Here is a 23546-nt window from a genome sequence, read left to right as displayed (position 1 = left end):
TTTCAAACTAAAACAACATTTTGTTTATAAAGCAAAACAAATTAAAAAATTCAAATGTATGCTTTAATGTCACTAACACATAGTAGTGCATAATTGTTTAGTCAAATGGAAACACAAGGTTTTCAGGTTTTAATTTTTACAAAATAAAAATCTTAAAACTGTGCATTTATATTTAGCCCCTTTAAGTCAATACTTTGTAGAACCTGTAATTAGAGAAGCACATTTTTTAGGTGTGTCTACCAGCTTTGCACACCTAAAGACTGTCAATTTGTATTTTATTTACAAAAACCTCCAACTGAGTCAATTTGGATTTAGAACATCTCAAATATCATATCGTATCATAACTTTTTAATTGGATTTAAGCAGACCTTTCTAAAACATATATTGTATTACATATATTATATTTTGATCTTACCATCCCACAATTACTCTGCCTGCATGTTTATGGTCAAAGTCTCAAGACATTTGCAGCCACTGACAGGTTTTCTTCCAGTATTTCCTCATATTTACGATCCCCACAGCATAATGCTGCGTCAACCCCATTTCACCATAATGATTGAGTGTTCGGCTCAATAAGCAGCTCTAGCTTTCCAGCATACGTGGCAATTTGCACGTAGGCCAAAAAGTTAAATTTTGGCCTCATCGGGCCCGTCTTCCAGCTTTGCTGTGAACCCTGTACGGCTTGAGGCAAACTAAAAAACTGCATTTTTTGGTGGCTTTCTTAAATAAGCGTCTTTTGCTCTTGCCACACTTCCATAAAGCCCAGATCAGCCGAGTGGACAATTAACATTTGTAGATTCTCCCACCTGAGCTGCAGGTCTCTGTAGCTCCTCCAGAGTTACCATGGGCCTCTTGGCTGCTGTTTGATCAATAATATCCTCACTTGGTCGGTCAGATATGAATTAGATAAATTGATCAGATGGTGGATAGAACAGCGCTCTGTGAAATGATCAACCTTTTATAACCTAAACATGCTTTGACTCTGACTCTCTGAACTAAAATAGAGTCAGCGTTCCCCTTAACTTTATGTAAATTAAACACATTTTTCATGCTTTGTTATAAATATTGTCATTGTTAAATCTACATAAATGCAACTGTGAATAAACAGGAATAGTAACGGAGCAACGTTTTAGATGCAGCTCACTGGTGGATTGTGCTTTTTTTTTTTTTTTTTTTTTTTAGAACAGGCTAGCGGGCACCACATGGGGTCCTTAGGGGCTACTTGGTGCCCGCGGGCGCCATGTTGGTGATCCCTGCTTTAAACCTTTCCACAACTTTCTCCCTGACATGTCTGCTGTGTTCCTTGGTCTTTGTGATGTTCGTTTGTTCACTGATGCTCCCTAACAAACCTCTGAGGCCTTTACGGAACAGCTGGATCCATTATGGGAGTAAATTACACATCTGTCTTTTTTTAGTAATTAGATGACTTCTAAAGGCAATTGGATATACTGTATTCTATTTGGTGGTATCAGAGTAAAAGGCGGTGAATTATAAATGCATGCCACACCTATTCTATTTTTTTCATGTCGAAAACTCACAGTTATCGGCCACTTTATATGGCCATTTTTTTAGTACGAATACATATCAATCCAATTGTGAAATTTTGTGCATGTAAACACAGCTTCAGGATGTCTGTGCAGATTCTCAGTTATCCGGGACATCGCAACAGCAAACAGGCTCGAATCGGAAGCAGCCGGACTTTAGCTCAGTCCTTTCTGATCATCAGGATATTAACAAGAAGAGTGTTTACGATATATTTTTCCCTTTAAAGTTTCCAGACGGGCCATCGGTGAGAGAAAATCATATTTATAAAAGGCTTCACAAAACAAATCTTAAATATTTAGAGTATTTCTGGAAGTGACAAACCCATATATATGTTTTTTTTTTACTTAATTGGCTTTTGCATATGCTTAGGAGGCAGCTCACTGGGTTAGACCACATCTGGACGTAAATGAGCGACAGCTTGGTGTGAGCAGCTGTGGCCGACGCTAAAAGAAAAAGGTCTCAAAGCACAGCTCATGTAGTCCGAAGCCTGGTTGTTGGACAGTTGTTGGTAGATTTATTTTGTGCGCGTGTGTGTGTGTTTGTGCGGGTTCACTCACCAACTCGTACATGAAATCTGGGTCAGAGTTGGTGGCCAGCAGCTCAGTGCTGGTTAGGGCTTGGTCAGCAAATGAGTAGTTCTGAAAGGCGTCCCCAAAGGGAGGCTCCATCCCACTGACGCTGGGCTGGTGGAAGACACACCGAGACTAGAGTGAGCAAAAAGAACGCAAACCCGACCAACCATCTTAACCATGATGGCTTCTATTTTGTTTTTTTCAGTGAAGTTAACAGGGTGTGCCTAATTTCTGCAAATATCGGTCAAACAGAGACTAAATACCAAGTCTGTGTCATTATTGCACTGCATGGAAATAAAATTATCTTAATGCAAGTAAATACGCAGCCTCTCACTGCATTCTCTTAAATAAGGTGTCTCTGTCAGGAAAAAAGGTTCAACGTATCAACGATCACTACCGTCTTTGCATTTTAGTGGAGATGTGACATCTTGTGCGTGAAATGCGTTTTTCTTAATGCTGCGTTAATAACCAAACAGCAGAACCTTCTGGATTAAAAAAAAAAAAAACATGCTGCCATGGCGACACAGATAGGGTGTGATCGCATGTTCAGCTGTTGCCCGCTCACCTCGCCAGGTGTAATAATCATCTATAAATATAACGCTCAGAAACACCGTTCCACTTCAGCCTACACTCGTCTCACCCAGGACCGTCTGATCATGCAACGACGTGATTAAACGCTGCTCCTCCCATCACTCTGCATCGCCGCACCGGACAAACTCACAGGGGGAGAAGACGCGCTACATATGCCATCTAATATTCACTCATTTAAAGACTAGTTCTGATGTGTTAACACCAAGTACCTTTTCCTGTGCCTGATTAATAGAAGTCATCACAGTAGAAATCACAACCCAACAAAAACACGATGCAGGCCTGTCCTGTTTGATGTTTTCTCAAAGACCTTCTGATCTCTTGTAGCAGAGCCTGACTACGGCCACATCTAATATTTTTAAATGTACCTAAAGGAGGCGGTGCCTGGCGGACCAGGGAACATGCTGTGCTACTAGAACAAGGTAAACAAATGCTAAATAAACTAACTGAATGCTAAGCTAATAAATCGCTAACCTGAAAATTTTATAGTAAGATCGCAACGCTCTCTGTTCCAACTCCGAATCGCTACGAAGGCGTACGGGACGAGTTGTTGTTGTACCCCACATGAGGAAAGCTACAGTTTTTAGGGGCCGACGTCACAATACCTTTTAAGCCAATACCAATAATGATTCGAAAAGCAAATGCAGTACATTCGTCAAAACAATGACCGGGACATGTATACAGTTCTATAAGACATCATGTATACAAGTTACTCGCAAAAAAACAAAAAAAATTGATTTTGGGGGTTAGTTGTTCTTTAAGAGTTGTCAAAATCTACAATATTTACAAGATACGACTAAAAAGATTATCACCCATATTGACAGTCATTTAAATGTAATTAAATTCACAGGTTTACGGGAGCTTAATTGCAGCACCAAACTGGACATTTGTCTCCAGCTTATAGGTTTTCTACACACCTTCCACGTGACCCCGGGGTTCCACTAAATGTGGGAGCGCCGTGTTTCAGAGCGGAGCTCCTCTGCAAGGCCGGACTCGGTTCACGCGAGGATTGCGTCATCGCATGATAGTAGTGTACTTGTAGGCTTTAAATAAATGAAATTATAAATGGAAATCTTCACAGGTGTTATTTATATATAGGGCTCAGGCTTTTTAAAGAACCACTGGCTGTAGAGTATAGCATAGACGAACAGATGCAAGGATAGACAGACGCACGGGCTGTCAGGCGGATGGCTGAAAGAATAGAAAGAGCGGCAAAGAGGAAATAAAGTCTAGAAATATGAATATCTTTCTAGACTTTCAACACGTCAAACAAAACCCCCAAATTTTTCCTAACCTTTTCAGGCTGTGCGGGAACCTCGAGTGTAAAACTCTGTCGTTTTGACTGCTGTGATCATCGGTGACAGAGATAAAAGTGCTGCGTACATCTCTGGTTTTATGAGTATTTCTGTAATTGTAAACAGAAGTGACCTTTAACGAAACTACAGCAATAAAAAAAAAAAAAGTGGGAAAATGAATGAGGGCACCAGGTGTTTGACGGTTACACAAAGACAGTACGCGGCCTGGTCTGGCTTTTCAAAGGGAGAAAACAGCTCCGAGACGTTTGGTTAGCAAAATGAGAAAACACCATACAATTACAGCCCACTAGATTTGAAAAAAAGTTATTTGAGAAAAGCAGAGTGGTCTGTAAGTGCATACAAATAATCAATATGACAGCTTCTAGAATGAAGAATATTATGCTAAAGAGTGCTTTGACAAAACTGCTTTGCCTTTTTAGGATTTTATTATTAGCGTCTAAAAATGGTTCAACGCTCCGTCTTTAGACGTGGTTTGGAAAAGCTCCCTGAATTAACAAACCAACAAGTTAATTTTCTCTTTCATTGCTTGCCCGTCTACATCAGCAGCCGTGCTGATGCTGCATCAGCGCTGACGTCTGACTGATCCAGGGGTCGGTGACTCATACCTGCGATCCTCTCCGACTGCATCTGCCTACCGTGTTTCAAGCGTTTCCGTTTAAAAGCCATCGAGCCTTTTTCACGGAAAACAAATCCGACAGACGCAGCGTACTCGTCTACGTGTAAAATCGGGGAACGAGCTTTCCCCCCGCAGCGCCTCCTACCTGAGGCATTGCCAGGCGCAGCTTAGAGCTCCAGCGGTGGGAACCTCTGGGTCTCCTGTCCAGTCCCACTGGTCTGAGTCGGTCGGCGCGATAAAAACTTTGCCGGAGGAGACGATCACAGAGGGCTGGGGGAGAGCAGCCTGGGAGGCTGGGAAGGAAGCGGAGAAAGCGTCCGGTCTGTTGTGGTCTGGTGTGTTTCTCTGTGTGCCTCAGGTCTGGGGGAAAAAAAAAAAAACAGAGAGAAAAGTTGTTGACGGGATGGAAACAAAAAAAAAGTGTCAAAAGTAAAAACAAAACAAATAAAATGAAGCTTCAGCATTAAAAGGTATAACAGGGTGCTTGCTCTTTTTCCAAATTAAAATTCCAGACTTTTTCAAAACTGATATTTTTTCCCCCCAAGACCTTAACTTTATGTACTTGTATACTTGTGTGCCTACTGCCTACTTCATTGGTTGAGATTGTACAAACTGTTTATTAGAAATGTTAATTTTTATAGGCTAGTATTCAATGAACAAATGCATTGTTCACAGTAAATTATGCTTTTACTGATGAAAACGTTTCATAACATGAAAATCACAAGTAAATGAATTTCACATCAAACAAGTGTTTGATTCCATTAGGCTAATACAGTACGTGACCAGTTAGTAAAATTATAGTTTTATAGCCTACCTTCCTATTTCTAAGTTCACAATGCCTTTGAGCATACTGTAAAATTCTACCACACATTTTTTTTCCCCATACTTTATTAAGACTTTCACACAAAATTCAAGACTTTTCAAGGTCTGGAAAACAGTGTTTCAAAATTCCATACTTATTAAGACTTTCAAGACTTGCGCAAGCACCCTGTATAACGATGCTAGGCTTGTCGTTAAACTATTGCTAAGCAGCTTGGGCCGTAAACACAAAATAAAAAGCATAAAAAAGAAAATCTAAAAAAAAAAAATATGAGACAACCTAGAAGGTATGTAAACATGAATGAATCAGATTTTTTTTAAAGGGTTTTCCTATGTTAGAGAAATGAATGCACATTTAGCAACGACATATGCTTGCAGATACGTATAATCTATAAGGTGCGAGGCAGAAAATTGATGCAGGGAACAGAAAGCACACGGAAATATGGCGGGTGAAGCCGCTGAATCCAATTATGTGCAGTTAGCCACACCAGATGAGATACGACATCAGCAATCTGTATACCCAGCCAGCTCTCGCTTACTGGCGTGCATTTTCTACACATTAGACCCCTATTAACATTCATGACCATTCCCATAACGATCTCATTACTCTGCTGTACCTGCTCTTTAATGTACGGCCGTCTATATATATATATATATAAATCCTGCTCGCCTTCTTTGGCTTTATTTCAAACATCAGATGGCATCGCTCTCGTCGTTTCTGGAGAGCTAAGTTGCAATTGAACAAACGTCACTGAACACTACCGGAGTTAAACCCCAGGCTTGAAAATGTTGATTAAAGTTGCAGCAAATAGCGAAAGCAAGATTTGCTCTGAGCGAACCACAGCACAAAAAAAACAAAAAAAAAAACACCTTGCTTCCTTTCCTCTACTCGCTTTTTTCTCACAGCTGAGCTACACGGCCCCGTATTTATCTCGGCTTGTTTTGCATAACAAATACAAAGATCTGCATAGAGACATGACCCTAAGCAGTGATCACAGGACGCAAAAAAAAAAAAAAAACTCACCAATCACACCCCTGTACGAGACCAGCGAACAACACGACTTCCCTTTGCTGACAAAAATAAAACTTCTCCCCCCCCTGACAGTTTCATCTCCCCGTGTACGGGTTTCGTGTAAAGACAGGAAGTGGCAGATAAACGCTGCAGTGCAAACGACTGGTAGTTGTGAAAGCAGCACCTCACCAAACACACAAACCGAGGAGAGCTGGCCGCCTCGGGCGAGCGCATGTCGGGTCGATCGGCCCGGAGCGGATCTGGACCCAGCTCGACCTCCGAAGTAACAAATTTCGGGGACTATCTTCGGATCTCGGTGCGCAAGATCTTCCGCCGCGTTTGTGTCTGGTTTCATTTGCGGCGGAGCCGGAATGAGGAAACACACACGGTTTTAAACACAACAAAGCAGCTGCATCAATCCTGATCCTCGACAGCCGCGGAGAGAACAAGAACGCCGCAAAACGGAAATCTTACAAAGAACAGCAAAACAAGCCAAAGTGACGATGCACACGTTTGTTTGTCAGAGAAAGGCCTAAAAATCTCAGACCAGAGGCTCATGCAGGCTATGACGAAGAGACGAAACTTTATGAGTAAGCCTGACAGAAGCCCAGAGTTCAAGCTGGGGTCAGGGTTCTTGCACACGGCCTAGAGATGGAGGTTTTCTTTACTAGTGCAAACTTTTAGAGTTTTAAACACAAAAACAAATGCACAACCTTTACAGCTAATTACCAAAACAATGCACATAATCAAAGATTGCTAAAGGCACAGTATTTTTGCAGTTTCAATATAAAAAAAAAAAAGTTCTTTACTGAAGCCTGAGCTCCGGGTCAGGTTCTGCCTTTCAAAGTCCGGTTAATAAAAACGCTGCCTTCACTCGGAGCAATTTTACCGACCTGCAGAAATTATTAACTATTATTAAGTAGCTGCTCCGGCGGTGGAATAAATCAAACGGTCATTTCTGTTACTTGCAACGTGCGCCGTCATTCTTCGCTCCCTTCGCAACGATCTTGAAACACACGACTTCCTGTGTGAAAGTCGAACATGTTTCTGTCTCAGATCGGCTGCAAAGCGGGTCCAGTGGTGCAATCGGCCGGGCTTCCTCAGACGGATAACCTTATACCAGCTGGACTGGAGTGGACTGTATGTAGCTGGATTTGAATCTGTGGATTATACGGGAATAAACTGGATTGATGTGAACTGAATTCAGTGTCTGTTTTACAAAGGCTCATCTCTGCATGACTTAATCTTAGTGTAAGAGCTCGAGATCTTCACAAAAATCCTGGAGCAGGGATTCGTTTGAGATTTTAGACGGTTGTTAGAGAAAATTAGTGAACAAGCGGCATCACAGAGAGCAGCGGACCCAGCGGACCGGTCGGGGGCGACGTTTTGGGGTCATATCCAAACAGACTTGGTTCATTTTAACTTTGAACATCTCGCAGAGAACTGCCCGATGTCTACAGGACTGTCTCAGAAAATTAGAATATTGTGATAAAGTTCTTTATTTTCTGTAATGCAATTAAAAAACATGAAATGTCATACATTCTGGATTCATTACAAATCAACTGAAACATCGCAAGCCTTTTATTGTTTTATTATCGCTGATTATGGCTTACAGCTGAAGAAAACTAAAAAATCCTATATTAGAATATCGTGAAAAAGTATACTAGTATTGTATTCAACTAATCACTTGAATCGTCTAATTAACTCGAAACACTGCAGGGTTTCCTGAGCCTTGAAAAACACTCAGCTTGGTTCAGTAAACTAAATCACAAGTATGGTAGTGGTTAAGAGACGACATAAGATTCTCACAGTAACTGGTGTACTGACCATGGCATTACTGTCCTTGATTGGCCTGCCAATTCCCCTGACCTGAACCCCATAGAGAATTTGTGGGGTATTGTGAAGAAGAAGCTGAAAGACACCAGAGCCAACAATGCAAATGAGCTAAAGGCCGCTATTGAAGCATCCTGGGCATCCATAACACCTCAGCAATGCCACAGGCTGATTGCCTCCATGCCACGCCGCATTGATGCAGTAATCTGTGCAAAAGGATTCCCAACCAAGTACTGAGTGCATTAATGGACATTTTCAAATGTTTGATTTTGTTTTGCTGTTATATATTTTTTTTTTACTTGGTCTGAGGAAATATTGTAATATTTTGAGATAGGTTTTTTTAGTTTTCTTCAGCTGTACGCCATAATCAGCGATATTAAAACAATAAAAGGCTTGCAATTTTTTTTAGTTGATTTGTAATGAATCCAGAATGTATGACATTTCATGTTTTTTTAATTGCATTACAGAAAATAAAGAACTTTATCACAATATTCTAATTTTCTGAGACAGTCCTGTATGTCTGAAAAACAGAAAGAGTTATGGACGTCTACCTGATCTGACTGGTTGGACCGGGGCAGCGTTAATGAAAGGCGCGCCCAACTCTGGTAACTCTGGATGAGCTGCAGAGAAATCCGCTGACAGGACGACTTTTGGTCTGCACTTAAAGGAAAGCCGCAAAAAAAAATAAAAATAAAATCCCGTTTGCAGTTTGCCACAAACCACAAAGGGGGACAAAGCAACCTTGTCGAAGAAGCAGACATCTTCAGATGAGACCTGCACATCAACCTGACAGCGGCAGCATTATTCTGTGGGGCTGCTTTTCTTTAGCGGGAACAGCAAAGCTGGCCGGGGTTGATTGGAAGATAGAGGGCGCTAAATGCAGGGAAATACGGCGAGAAAGCAGGCAAAACTCAACAAAAGACTTGAGAATGCTCCAAATGTTCCCAACACCTACCCTAACCGCTACAGTCAATCGGTTTAGATGAAAATACATTCATGTGTAGGAATGGCCTAGTCAAAGCCGGGTAAAACGTCGTCTCGGTACGAACTGACTCAGAGGGGCTCGGCGCAGATCTTTAGTTGTAAAATGACGATTGAAAACCATGTGTGCTTGTTTCACTTCTCAACTATGCCCCGTTGCACGGCCCGTCGCGCAAATTGCACGGAAGTTTAACCGTGAGCACGCTGGGTCCATCTCGTATCTCCTCTTATCGCGCAAACAGGTGATACGCCTTTGCCTCACAACACTGGACAGGATCCAAGTAGGCCAACCCGCAGTATCTTCCCTGGACTGATACCAGAGAGGCGCTAATTGCTGCAGAAATAACACGCCGGAGATGCCAGCCTGTTTATGAAAAGGGGGACATGTGAGAGCGGAGCGCGCATCACAAAAGGTTGTCAGGCCCTGAATGTGTTCGGACAGCGTGGCAACAGACCGAAATAGATGCTAAATAACAGCCGATTGTCCCTAAAGGTGAGGGGGGGGTTTTGTTGCTTGTTTAGATTACATGCTGCTACATGCAGACCGGTTACCGAGTGCTAGTTACCACCACATTCAGGACGAGGCCGTTTAGCATTACTCTTTTCCAATCAATCACTTCATCGCCCATGCTAGTCAAAAGTGAGCCAATGTAAGCATGTAATATGCATGAAATGGAATATCCCAAAAAACTATTATCGTGACATAAAACTTAAAAAATGTGTGTCTCAATGGTTCTGTTGTTGTATCTCTGGTGAATGAATGCAGCTGTGTGCCTTTTCTACATGCTGCTGCTGCTGCAGGGTTTATTTGCGCTACAGTAACAGTGCAGCCGTTATCGCTTGAGAAAAACAGGCCCTTTCACTTCACCCAAGGACAACATTTCCACTGTCACTGCTGCATGCATGTCCTTTTTTTTTTTTTTTTTTAAGTCAGGGTTTTCTCATGACGAACAGGCGGACAATGGACGTCTGGAAGATTCCAGGGACCCGTAAATAAAATGCAAGGCTTTTGCAGACGTGAATCTCGTTGTAGAAATTAGAGGCACGTCCAAGTGAAGCTGAAGCAGCAGCAGCTCGAATGCTTTGAAGGTGTTTTTTGTCTTTCTAATTTGGTGCAAACACAATGAAATGCACCAACCCATTGTGGATCCTTGCTTCCGGCAGCTGTTCAGACTTTATTTTTTTTTATTATTTTTATTTGGACAGATAATCTGATTGAGGCTTTGGTGGTCTGATTTACAAGAGAGACCTGTAACACCGACACAAGAATCAGACACTGGTTTACTGCCATCGCTGCTTCCAACAGACTCAATAAGTTGTTTGCGCAATATTTTGCTTTGTTGGAAACTTTTTGCTTACTTGCTGCTGGTATACCTGGATTTCCCCACTGCTGGACAATAATGGAGATTTCTATTGTATTCTGTTATTGGACTATTTCTTGTAGGTACAACTACTAAATTGAAATGCCTGGAGAGCAATTGTACTTGTTAAAAAGAGGTTAAATAGACCCACCGGTAATGCACTCGTTTGTAAGTGATGCACAAGTCAAACGGCTGCTAATTGAAGTTAGAAGTTAACTAAAAAAGCATCAAAACTAAAAAGTGACACTTTTCTCAACCTTTAAAGGCATAAAGCCGCCGATGGTCCTCCGGTGCACTTGGTCTTAAGCTTAGTGAAGTAAAAACAAAAAGCTAGGAGACATTAGCTTCAATGATTCTTGCAATTCCCTCGTTTTCCATTCGATTTAAATCTTCTACCTGAATTGAGGAAATGCAACACACTTTTATGATCTATGTGTGTTACATCCTAGAAAAGGCGTAAAACAAAGTTTAAAGATGTTTTTAGGAGTTATTATCCCCAGAGGGAGAATCCGGATCGGCTGTAAAACGGCGGATGGGTTCATCACCAGCGCTGCTCCGCTGGTACGACTGACCTCTGGCGGATATTAGATTCCTGGGATAAGATGACCTTCAGCACAAACACTACGGTTTTAGGGTACTGACACAGTGCGGTTTTTACACAAATAACAAAAACGTGATCCAATTTCCTTTATCTAAAAGAGAAGAGCAACAATTACCTATACTGACCCGATAATCTAAATCATTGCTTATGGTTTCATTTGAAACTCTGCACAGTATTACTTGTATGAAGCCTCGCTGCTCCTAGTTAAACTATCCTTGCACTGGAAAGACAGCAGACATTTATAATGGGGCGCTCGTGCTCGCGGCCGCATTCTTCCGATCGGATGTTTGAATCTGCTCCACGGCGGCTCACCAACAAACCTTCAAGCCCAGGGAGGGGAAATCTTAAAAACTCAACAAAAAGAAAAGCCACAGACGGCGACGGCCTCATTCTGACAGCGGTGCTTTTGTTTTTAAAAGGATAAAAAAAAAGGTCGAGCAGACTTAGCTTATTTATTTTTCAAAGAGCCTTTTAATTATGTCGGAAATAGGCACATCTGATTCCCCGGTTAATTGCTGAACAACGGTGTAATAATTTCTGGATGCGGGCCACTGGGGCTTTTCCTGCTGAGGCAGGTCTCAGTGTTTGCTCAATTTAACTGATATATTGAAATACTACAGAGAAGCAGAGCTGCTTGAAGGCTGCAACGCTTCAATGATGTCGGTCCGCAAGGTTTTGTCAAATAGGGATAACACACCTAACGTTAAGCTAAGTATAAGTCAAATATAAAACATGCCTTTTTTAAATCCTCTTTAATCAAAGGAGCAAACATCTATACAAAAAGATTTAACCTGGCCTCTGTTTGAACCTTTAGTAATTAAAAAGAAAAGATGTGCTTGTCATGTATATCCTGACTGACATCAGTACGAATGGCAGATGTGACAATCGATCAGCCAGGAATCAGCTCTGATCAGGTCAAATTCGGAAAAATCTGATTTTTTTTCATCCCCTTTTTATTAAATTAGTAAAAACGAAGAACCATCACGTATATAAAACTCAAAAACAGGTAAGGGATATATTTTGATGCACATGTTGGAATAATCCGTAAATTGATTCAATTTAAACTGGATTCCAAACTGCTCTCTCTATGGAGGAACCTCCTGTCACATAAAGCTCTCTTCCTGCCGCCCATCATTCATATTGAAGGTGAACTGAAATCAAATCGGCAAATATTGACATAGCTCGAATACCATTTAGTGAGACACTGCCACGAAACATTCAAGGGACCGATTCCGCTGACGTCAACTGCAATAACTTATCCTTAGCATATTTGTTTCAATAAATGCAGTACTAGTGGCCTTATTTTGGTGGGCGGAGCTGCCTGACGTATAGTGAGCCACAGCCAGCTATAGAAGAACGCTGAAGAAACAAGAACGCCATTACTTTCCAGTTGTTGCCACGTTAGGAGAGGCCTCCTTTAAATCCAAAAAAAAAATAAAAATACCAGAAGACTTCATAGAGGTAGTGGGTTTATATACATCAGTATGAACATGAAACAAAAGCTGGGTCTCTGGAATGAAGTGGAGACTTTTCACTTTTGCATTCAGAGTATGAAGACAGTCACATTGCGGTGAAGTTGGTCCCAAGTTTATATTCGAGCTGCGCAAGTTTGTCATCTTGTTGTCGTCCTGTTTTACAACCACCGCTGGGTGGGTGGAGGGGGGAGACAGCCAGAAGGTCAAACAGGAGGACGGCAACCTATAACTAACTTCACGGAGCTGTCCGTCATAACTTAGAGGATGACAGGCTCAATAACCGGACGGTGAGTCTTGTTGTATATTTATCGCCTCAAAGTGTGTCTCCTCTGCCTCCAAACTTTCTTTGTGCAGATCTTTTAAAGTTTGCCTCCAAACTGTGTGAAGTCTGTAAGCTAACCGGCTACATCTGCACTGCAGAAGCTTTTCTGCTCTTCAATACGTATCCACTTATGTTCATACCTTTATGGCACGGTCACGTTCTAAGCTCGACTTATACTCCTTGTTTTATTCCATCTGATTCTCTCTGGGGCGACATCCTCCTCTCCATCTGCCTTTCTTTTAAAAATAAAAAATAGTCCAGTAAGCTCCTGCTCCTGGCAATAGCTCCTGCTGCTAGTGGCTAGCTATCATGGTGGCGATCCTTTGCCGAAAAGGGCACATTTCATGTCGGAACTTACATATCCAACTTTGTTGATGTTTTTTGTCTATCCGGAAAGTAAAATAATAATAATAAAAAAAAAGACACTCCAGCTGTATTTTAGGGCCAATTCCAACAATTAATTACAACGCACTGAACCATGCTGAACGTGTACGCTTCCAAGCGCTCTTCAATGACTGTATGGTCTTTTCCCTCGGTGGCCCACCTCACATCTCACACACCTAAGTGGTCAGGGAAAACGGCAAACACATCGGAGGCTTTGTTGTTTTTTCAATATGTTATAATTAAAATCTAGTCAATGCAAGCGTCTTTTAATTAGCGTCTTTCATAATAAGTAATAAGTATATTTAGCAACTGTAAGTGATGTTAGCTTCAAAACACTTTTCAGTTCACCTTAAAAGGCGACTTTTTAATAAAATACAGCCGGTTAACTGACAGCTTATTCAGAACAGACGGCTTGAATAACAGACGGTCTAAAAGCAGCGTGTTATACTTTTGTTCGACGTGAAGAGCAGAACAGCACAAACGTATAACACTTTCCGGAATAATCACGTTTACTTGAAAAGCTACTTCTAAATTTTGTGGGCTTTAGTAGTTTTATTTTTGATCTATGTATCTACATTTAAATAACAATATAGCATTTCATTTTATAAAACAGTACTACAGCTGTATCAATTACTTAGCTGTTTTTATGTTTTATATAAAAGGTAATACAATCATTTTTTGCATTTTATAAAAAAAAAAAAAAGTATGTGTGAATGTGATGATCCCTTAAAACCGTAGTTTTTTCACTCAAGAGTGTCATAAAAAAAATCCTAAGGGTCTAAACCTAGCTGGAAACAACACATTAATATACATGGATGCATTTCATAACATTATTCTAAAGGACATTACTATCACCATAAATAAAAGAGAAGTAAAAAATAAATGTTTCACTTTACCTCAAACGCTGCTGATGAAGGGGCAATGAGTTTTGCGTCTTCCCAAAACATTTTTAAGGCAACCATGCTGTCAGTGGAAAAGACACAAACAGACGGTGTTTTCCTCTAAAAAAAATAATAAACCTGGATATCTCAGGAATTTCCCTTCTTTTCAGAATCTAAAAGCACAAGCGTTCGGTTCACATAAATCGCTTTTTCCTGACAGGCCGACATGTATTGCAGATGACCTATATTATCCTCCAGTAAAAGCCATAAAGTCACCAGAGTCTCGCCAGTCTCTGCACCCATCGCAGATCTTCTGCAAAGCAAAACAAAACCTCAATCTAACGCGTCGTGCCAACACCCACGTAATCTGGCTTTCCTATTGGTCGAGCCGAGACGAAGGCCCGCCTTCCGGAGCGCCCGATAGGCCACACCGGCCGCCAATCACAGAACCTGCCTCATCATAAACAGCTTGTTTCAATCTAGGTTGAAGCAGAAGATAAACAACTAGGAGGCCTACATCCCCGTGCCCTACATATTAGTATTTATGACATATTTGAACACAATCGCACACGAAATAAAGTCACCGCGGTAAAAAAAAAACAAAAAAAAACATGTATGCTCGTGTTTTCTCCAAAAGACCAACATGCATTCCCGTACTGATAGACTAGGTGGATAAATCCCCACAAAATAGGCTTTTTTTTAAAAGATAGAAAATAATAAATTTAACAATCCCGGAAGTTAAATGGCTGAACGTGAGGACCCACGGAGTGTATGTGAGGTCAGATCAGATGATATTACCGAGCTTTTCTCCAGCAACACTGGCTCTGTTTGATGATGGGGGGCGTGTACCCAGGGAGACCTGAGGCTCCAAAGTCAGGCTTTTCCTTCAACAATCACACTCCTGGTGCCAGGTCACTCAGAAATCCTGCATATTCCCAAATGCACGAGAGAAACTGGCACATATAATAAGCGACGCGGTGCTATTTTGACACTTCAGCCTCCTTACATAACAGCTGTTTTTTTTTTTTACGTAAACAGACACAGAATCCGCTCTTCTGCGAGCTCCGGTGGCACCAAATCGGCAACATGTCACCGTGGAGTCGGTCCGGAGCCCGCTGGCCGACGTTTATATCAGCTAATCGTGCAACGTGAGCTAGCCTAACGTCTCTGCTCCTTCATAAACAGCCACGAGCTTAAAATAAATGCCACTCTACTCGTGTTTATTTGCGTTCAATTTTATGTCACAGAGCCCCGGTCACAAATAATTGTCCCATTTTTCACCTAGAAGTCGGTCAGTATGGCCTCCCGTCCGCCCCCTTCCTCGTCCCAGCTGCAGCCCGACACTCAACAACCAGAGGCAGCTAGCTTCGGAGCTAACGAGCCACCGCGGCCGAAACACACACTCAAGGTTCAGGAAGCATACTAGGAGCGGTCCTACTCACTTTTAAGACTCCCATGCATACGTCACGCTCGTTGCGAGACTTCGGTGTTTGACTTAGACTGATGATTAAAAAATGTTTCCCTTTCCAATGGAGTCCACACGGTTTTACAGCTCTCTCTCTCTCTCTTTCTCTCTCTCTCTCTCTCGGGTTTGTTTTGTTTTTCTCCTTCCTGACGGGTTTCTGGAAAACGCGTGACTACCCGACCAACGTGGTGCGCCCATCAGCCAATAGGAGAAGAGCTCCGAGCTGGACGACAACACGTTTTAATATTTTCCCCGTTTTCAGGTTAAAAGTCACAATTTAGGGTTACAAAACAGCGAGAAATCGACCGGCATCGTTCGCAAAAGATACCAAACACTAAAAGAAAAAGTAGCAAAACTGTTTCTACTGCCGTGACATTTTATTGGTTTCACCATGTTCCCAATAAACTAATGATATATATATATATATATATAACGATGAGATTATTGAAGTAGAACAACAATAAATAAGGTTTTGCTACTTTTCTTTATAATATTCTAATAATTATTATTATATATACATTATATATCGTTACACTATATATACACACATATATATAAACTTGCGCTTCACCCACTTTCGTTTTACTTGAAAAGTGAAACTAAGATATCTGAATAAGTAAGGTTAAGGGAAGACAGTAATCTACACGAATAAAATAACATACAATTAAACTGACACTGAAGTTTCATTTTAGAGCCCAGACGTGGGGGCAGAATAAAAAAAATGCAGTTTCAGTTTCAAAATTACTCGGGGCAATAAATAAACAGTGGATATGGAGGTCCAACATTGCCATAGTTTATAAAGAAAAAAAAATTATATAAATGTGTGAGTAAAGATTTAGACACAAAAACAAATGCATTAATAATTTATAAAGATAGAAAGCATTCAGTTTTTGTTCCCCTTCTGTTTGGAATGAACTCCAACTGAACTGAAGCTGTAAGAACCGGTTTTATTGAAGATCTGCTGCTCCATCTTTAGAAACTGGCAAAGGAACTTTTTTGATATTGTTTCTCTACATTTTACTTCAGATTATTCACACCTTATATATTTTTTATTATTGTTTGTCTGTCTCATCCATTAGGACATGTGCTGCCACCTTTTTTTAGCCAAGTCATCCTTGAGAAAGAGGTTGTGATCTCATTGGGGCTTTTATCTGGTTTATTGAAACTTTAATAAGAAAAATAATGAAAGTTTGAAATTAGTCCTCTATTATTAACTGACAAAATGTAATAGATGGAAACAGTACTTATTTACTCCCATCATACTATGACGTCACTAATACTATACTGTTTCAAAAATGTAACAGTTTATAAATAAAATAAAAAAGATTATCAAATAATTAATGAAATGTGTCAAAAAATGACTTAAGATAAAAAACAAATGAAAGGAAAAAGGTTAGAAACAACAAATATTTTATTTAGAAAAATAATATGCAATTATGTATCTATTTTCTTAAATAATTTCATAAATGCATTCTATTGAGTGTCAGAAGTGGAAAAACGTAATAAATAAATAATCAGTAGTTGCTTAAACCTCTCATAAAAAGGTTGATATGGAAAAAGTAATGGAAATCAGCATTGAAAGATTGAATATGTATTCAAATATGAAATTCTTTGATTAAATCTGAAGTAATTGTTTGTATTTGTATGTGTATGGTCAGTCTTATAAATTAGACTACAAGTCTCAATGAGATTATCTGTCTAAACCAAAATAAATAAAACTCTCACCCAACCCCATTTTCCTTGTTAAGGTGGGTTAGAATCAAGAAGAATGAAGAATATTTAGGGTGTTCATGTCAAGCTTGGGTATTCCTCCCAGAAGCCTGGGAGCTTGATCTTTTGGAGTATCTTTGTTGTTTCTAGGACACATCTGGACTGATATCTCTGATGTTTCTTCAGGTATCTGCAGGAGCCACTTCTCAGTGCGAGGGTCACTGCCGGGTGCCGTCACAGGTACTGTTGTTGCCTTCAACAGCCAGGCTCGCTCCAGCTCTTCTCTGAGTCCTTCTTATTTCTTTACTTTCTCATGTATCTTTTTCCTGATGTTTCCATCGTTTGGGATGTCATCTGCTGCTATCAACGAACACAATGTCTGCTTGGTTGGCCAATGGCATCTTTGGACATCTGTATTTGAATCACTGTTTAGTTCACTTTCATTTTTTGTATCTTGAGTAATATTGAAACTGAAAGGTGTTTTAGGGCATTGAATGCCCCACAGTTTTCTTTCTTTCTTTGTCAGACTTAGACATCAGACTCAGAAGGAAAGGCTGACACTCACTCTAAAGACAAAGCTCATAGTTATAGTGACTTAGGTTATCCTGAGGTATATCTCTGTAGTTATGATGATATAGGCTTAGGCTGCTGGAGGACATCAAGATCTATTTCTCTCACTTTGCTGAGTTCTTACATTGTTGTTGTTATTTCATCGTATAATTTATGTTCTTTCTGTCTTTTTTTATATTAGGTACACATGGTCTGGCGTTCTGTTAACTGTGACACCATCCAGGGGAGACAGATCATCTTCCATTACCATATAACATAGAAAGGATTCCTGGATCAATGTGTGCTTCTGTCTTCTCTTTTTGTCTCTGCTCTGTCTTCTGTAACCCCCAGTGGGTCGAGGCAGATGACCGTTCACACAAAGCCCGGTTCTGATGGAGGGTTTTCCTCCCTGTTAAAGGGGAGTTTTCCTCTCCACAGTTGTAACATGCATGCTCGGTTTGAGGGATTGCTGCGCAATGCAGACGACTGTCCACTGTGGCTCCACGCTCTCTCAGGAGGAATGAATGCTGCTTGGAGAGACACGATACAATCTGCTTAGATAGATTCCTTAGATTCCTTTTTGAACAATCTGTGTGATTTGATTAAATTTGACTTTGTACAGTGCCTTGAGCTGACGTGTTGTGAATTGGCGCTATATAAATAAAACTTATTGAATCAAAGTAGACTTATTGTGGAGATAACTGACAGTAAGATTATATGTGAATAGCTATACACGATTTTTTTAGATGGTGACTTCAAATTTTGATTAATGAACTTCACATTTAAACATTTCAGCATGTATTAAGTAAATTCTTGAAATTTAATTACAGATAGAATTCTGAAAGTTTTATTTTAGGTATGACGTGGATAAATAATTACAGATTTAATTTCATTTATTTATTGTAATTTTAGCACTTTCAGCAATAGGTCTGAAAGGAAAACAGCCACAATGGAGACAGTGAACAAATCAGTTAGTGTATTTATCCTTGATTTGAGTAGGTAAAATGGATTATCTGCCAATGGAATGAGTATTTTGACCCCTAAAATAAGATAATTAGACATCCTGCACTTGAAAGAAGAAGATGGAGATGAATTGTTCCTATTTTAAGTGCAAAAATCTTATTCCATTGGCAAATAGTCTTATTTGCCTGCTCAAAACAACGACAAATACACTCATTTTAAGAATATTTTACTTATTTCTAGTTCTGTTTTTGCAGTGAAGACTTTACAGTATTTATTTCAGTGCTCCATTAGTACAGTCAGAACTTGGTAAAAAAGCATTTTGTTATTCTGTCCCGTCAACCTGAAACACTCTACTGCAGGATCTACAACTGTCCAGACTGATTACCTTCTTAAGCCAATTTGTTTTAGGAAAAATAGAGAAATCTTCCAACGAAATTTGCTCTTGTTTTAGATCATACTTTATACGCTTATTTAAGTCAAATGTTTGAATCATTTGTATCATTACTGTGTTTGTAATTTTAAATCAGTAAATTCTATAGGTTTTTAGCAATTAGCACTTTGGTCACCATGTTTTGTTTTTAGCCACCATGTTAAAGCTCAATAACTCTCAGCAGGACTACTTTGCTTGCATTTGCTCTGGCTTGCTAAAATATTCACACCCCTTTACCTTTTCAAACTTGCACAAAACCAAGCCATTATGCTGAACACACCAACCACCCTCCTTGTGGTTTCTTTTCTTTAGCAAGGACAAAGAAGCCGTTCAGAGTTGATGGGCGGAGCGAGTGGAGAATTAATCAGAGAAGCAGCCGAGAGCTCCATAACTAGTGGGGTGGCAACAAAAATGCTGTGTGGATGTTTTTCTTCAGCAGGAACAAGGAACCTGAACAGAGTTGAAGGGAAGACGGATAAAGATAAATTTAGGACTCGGAAATATTTGAGATTGGTGTTGAGGATCAACTTCCAGCAGGACAATATCTGTAAACATACAGATACGTCTAAAAAAAAAATTAATATTGCGTAAAAGTACAATGTTCACAGCCAGTCATCTCAGAAAGTGAAGCTCATGTATCATGAAGAATCATTACACATAGATTTGTTTCTTGTAATTTTGATTATTATGGCCTACAGTTAATGAAAACCCTAAATACAGTGTCTCAGAAAATTAGAACACTGTGAAAAAGGGTAAACACATGGTGTTACCCTTCAGCTAATCAGCTCAAAACACCTGCAAAGGTTTCCTGAGTCAGTCTCTCACTCTGGGTCAGTAGGAGACACAATCATGGGGAAGACTGCAGACTGGACAGATGTCCAGAAGGCAGTCATCAACACCCTTCACAAGGAGGGGAAGTCACAAAAGGTCATTCCTGAAGAACCTGGTTGTTCACAGAGTTCAACGTCCAAGCAGATTAACAGAAAATTCAGTGGAAGGACGAAATGTGGTAGGAGTAGGTGCACCAGCAACAGGGAGAACTGCAGCCTTAAGACGATTGTCAAGTGAAATTCATTCAAGAATTTGGGGGAGCTAGAGCACTTCAAGCTTCCCTCTTCAGACACGCTGTGTGGATGAGCTGATTTTATTTTCCAGCAGGACTCGGCTCGTGCCAATAACTGTCAAAGCAACCAAAAGCTGGTTCAATGACCATAGTGTTCCTGTTTTTGATTGGCCAGCAAAAACTGTTCTGACTCGAACCCATAGAAAATCTGAGTTGTTGTCAGGAGGCAGATGAGAGACACCAGAGCCAACAAGGCAGATGACCTGTAGGCAGCTATTAAAGCAATCTGGGCTTCCATTACACCTACGCAGAGCCACAGGCTGATCTAGGCCACAAGACATTGATGCAGTCATTCCTGCAAGAGGAGGACCAGCCAAGTATTGAGTGCATAGAAATAGGCGTACCTTTTCAGAAGACTGACATTGGTGCTTAAAATAAAGTTTCCTTGATTGGTCTAATGTGATATTCTAATTTTCTGAGACACAAAATATTGGGTTTTCTTCACCTGTGAGTCATAATCAACAAAATTACAAGAAAGAAGTTAGAAATATTTTATTCTATGTAATGTATCTATAAAATAACCTCTTCACTTTCTGAAATAACTGGTAAAAAATGTTGCACTTTTAATGCAATATTCTAATTTTCTGATATGTACCTGTACAATATGTGCTACAATTGAGTGGTTTAAATCAAAGCACATTCATGTATTAAAATGGCCTATACCAAGTTTATACCCAATTACAATGGAGAATTTGCCTTTTGTTCAATATGTCTGAGTATGAGATATTTACCAAATAATAAGTGAGATTCACCAAATAATGGGGGGGGAAAATCCATCTCTGGACAGGAAAAGTTGGTGAAGACATTACCCAAAAGTCTCTGAGCTGTAAGTGTAGTACAACCTTGCTATATAAAGCACAGTCTCAATGGACTAAATAAAAAACTGCAAGACACGCTTTTTTGTTATATATTTTAAAAAAGTTATAATTCTATTCCCTCTTTACAATTTGCACTACTTTGTGTTGGTTGATACATCAAAACCCCAAACATTTGTGGTTGTGAAGTGACAAAATGTCACGATTACCGAAGGAATGCATGATAGTTGTAAAACATCTACAACAAATATAAATGAATCAACATTTTTTTTTATGTACAAATAAGCAAATATCGTTTCATTTCCATTATACATTTTATATTTTAAAGGAGACATTAATAGTTTTATAGAAGATTGACTTATTGTGAGAGAAGATCTCATTGTGTCCCCTTATCTGAAGCTTCGGGTTGACACAAAAGACGTTTTCCTAACTGCTTTTAACCAAATTACGACAAAAGGAAACATAAATAAAAAGATTCACAAAGGTTGTCTACCCGGCACTTTCTATCAAATGCCCCCCCCCCCCCCCCCCCCCCCCCCTGCTGAAGCAGGTACCATCAGCTCAGTAAGACACTGCTAACACAGCAAACATCATTATTAAAGAGTATTTTCCATAAAGCCTTGACTGGCCTTCCCTCTGATGCATGCAGAAGCCTAGTCTGAGTTCAGAAAGAGGTAAAAAGATCCAAACCTAATGAAGATGCTAAACACAATCCCACGGGAAGCTGCCACATTGTCACATCAATGCTCTGCGTGTTGGTTTATTTAGTTGATGGGGACAAGTGTGTACGTTAAACACATTTATAGCCATGACTAATTTGCAATGTCCGTCCCTAAAGTAGTGAGTGAAACCGAAGGGAACGCAGTGGAGGGGGGTGATGGCTGAGAAAAAAAAAATATTATATATATATATAATTATATATATATTATATATATATATATATATATATATAATATATATATAATAATATATATATATATAAAAGTTCTCGTCACAAGATAAAAAATAAATAAATCACAGTTTATCAATGGAAGCCCCTTTAAGTCACAAGATGTTCATATGACAAAACTCGGAAGATCAGAAAAGCTCCGTTAGATTCTCCGTCCACTGACATTTACGACCCGCACCCAGAAATAAATCAACAATATGCGACAGGAAACGTCGCATTACTTAAAGCTTTACATTTCTACGTGTTAGTGGCAGGGATGTGCTCCGCCGGGCTCTCATCTTTCAGTGGAAGAAATTTGTCCCCAAAACGATCAGCAGCAGCAGATCTGTCCTCTGCTTTGTTTTCTGTCCAGACTGAAAGCTGGCTGGCTCCGGTCCCTGAAAAAAAAAATTCTTTCCACTGGATTACGCAACAAAAGCAGCAGGAAGAAGGGATCGTTTGAAGAAAAAAAAAAAAAAAAAAAAGTCTGATGAAAGGGGGGATAGAGCACAGCACCAGTGGTCACAATAAGTCACTGCATGGTTGTTGCTTTAATTTACAAAACCCCAGCTGAGATTACTCTATTATTGAGATCCTGTGTCAGGAAGCAACGAATCTTATATTTCAATAAATCAGAAGCCCTTTGAAAGTTCATTTAATCAGTTTTAAATACAGATTCACCACACAGTCGTATGTTGAAAGGGTTTATTTCAATCGGGTTTGTTGATTATGGCTTACAGCCAATGAGAAGCCAGGATTTTTGTTTCTCAGAAAATGTACACATATATACGAGCCAAATTAAAATGCCTTTCAATACAGAAATGCTATGGCCAATGCATGCATGGGGGGGGGGGGGAGATTACGGACTCGCAAGATGTCCAGAGTGCCGTATCCAAGAATTTTAATTGGAAGCTTAGTGGAAGGACAACGTGTGGTAGACAGGGTGCACAGAGATAGCTGAAGGCTTGAGAGGAACGTGAAGCAAAGCCAATTCAAGAGTTGAAGGAGATTTACAGGGTATGGACTGTGACCGGAGTTAGGGCTTCAGCCCCCCACCACAAACAGATGTAGCCAGGACATGAGCTAAAAGTGCTGCTGAACCAGAAACATCAGAAGATATCCGTATTAGGGCTGAGAGGAAAAATAGAACTGGACTGACTGGGCGAGCAGAAAGGCACAGAAGATGCTCGAGGTCCAGAGCGAAGTTTGCCAGGGGGAGCCATGGCATCTGCTGATGTTCATCAAGTCCAATACCAG

The 23546-nt window shown here is 40.2% G+C and overlaps 1 protein-coding gene across 2 annotated transcripts in view; it reads right to left on the bottom strand.

The window, feature by feature from the left end:
* crebrf (creb3 regulatory factor) overlaps positions 1-15912 on the bottom strand; it is a 38028-nt gene extending 22116 nt beyond the window's left edge. Inside the window, exons 1-3 of one of the 2 annotated variants that reach the window (XM_012881483.3) lie at positions 15749-15912; positions 4783-4997; positions 2103-2228 (exon numbers count right to left, since the gene is read on the bottom strand). In XM_012881483.3, coding sequence (XP_012736937.2) covers positions 2103-2228; positions 4783-4997; positions 15749-15767 — 360 coding nt within the window. In that variant the 5' untranslated portion in view covers positions 15768-15912. The remainder of the gene's footprint in view (positions 1-2102; positions 2229-4782; positions 4998-15748) is intronic. The other variant, XM_036142940.1, reaches the window with a different exon arrangement.
* Positions 15913-23546: the final 7634 nt, after the last annotated feature.

Source organism: Fundulus heteroclitus, chromosome 11 (genome assembly GCF_011125445.2).
Source record: "Fundulus heteroclitus isolate FHET01 chromosome 11, MU-UCD_Fhet_4.1, whole genome shotgun sequence".
Classification (NCBI taxonomy): domain Eukaryota; kingdom Metazoa; phylum Chordata; class Actinopteri; order Cyprinodontiformes; family Fundulidae; genus Fundulus; species Fundulus heteroclitus.
Note: the sequence above shows the minus strand (reverse complement) of the source record. Positions and strands in the feature narration are given on the sequence as shown.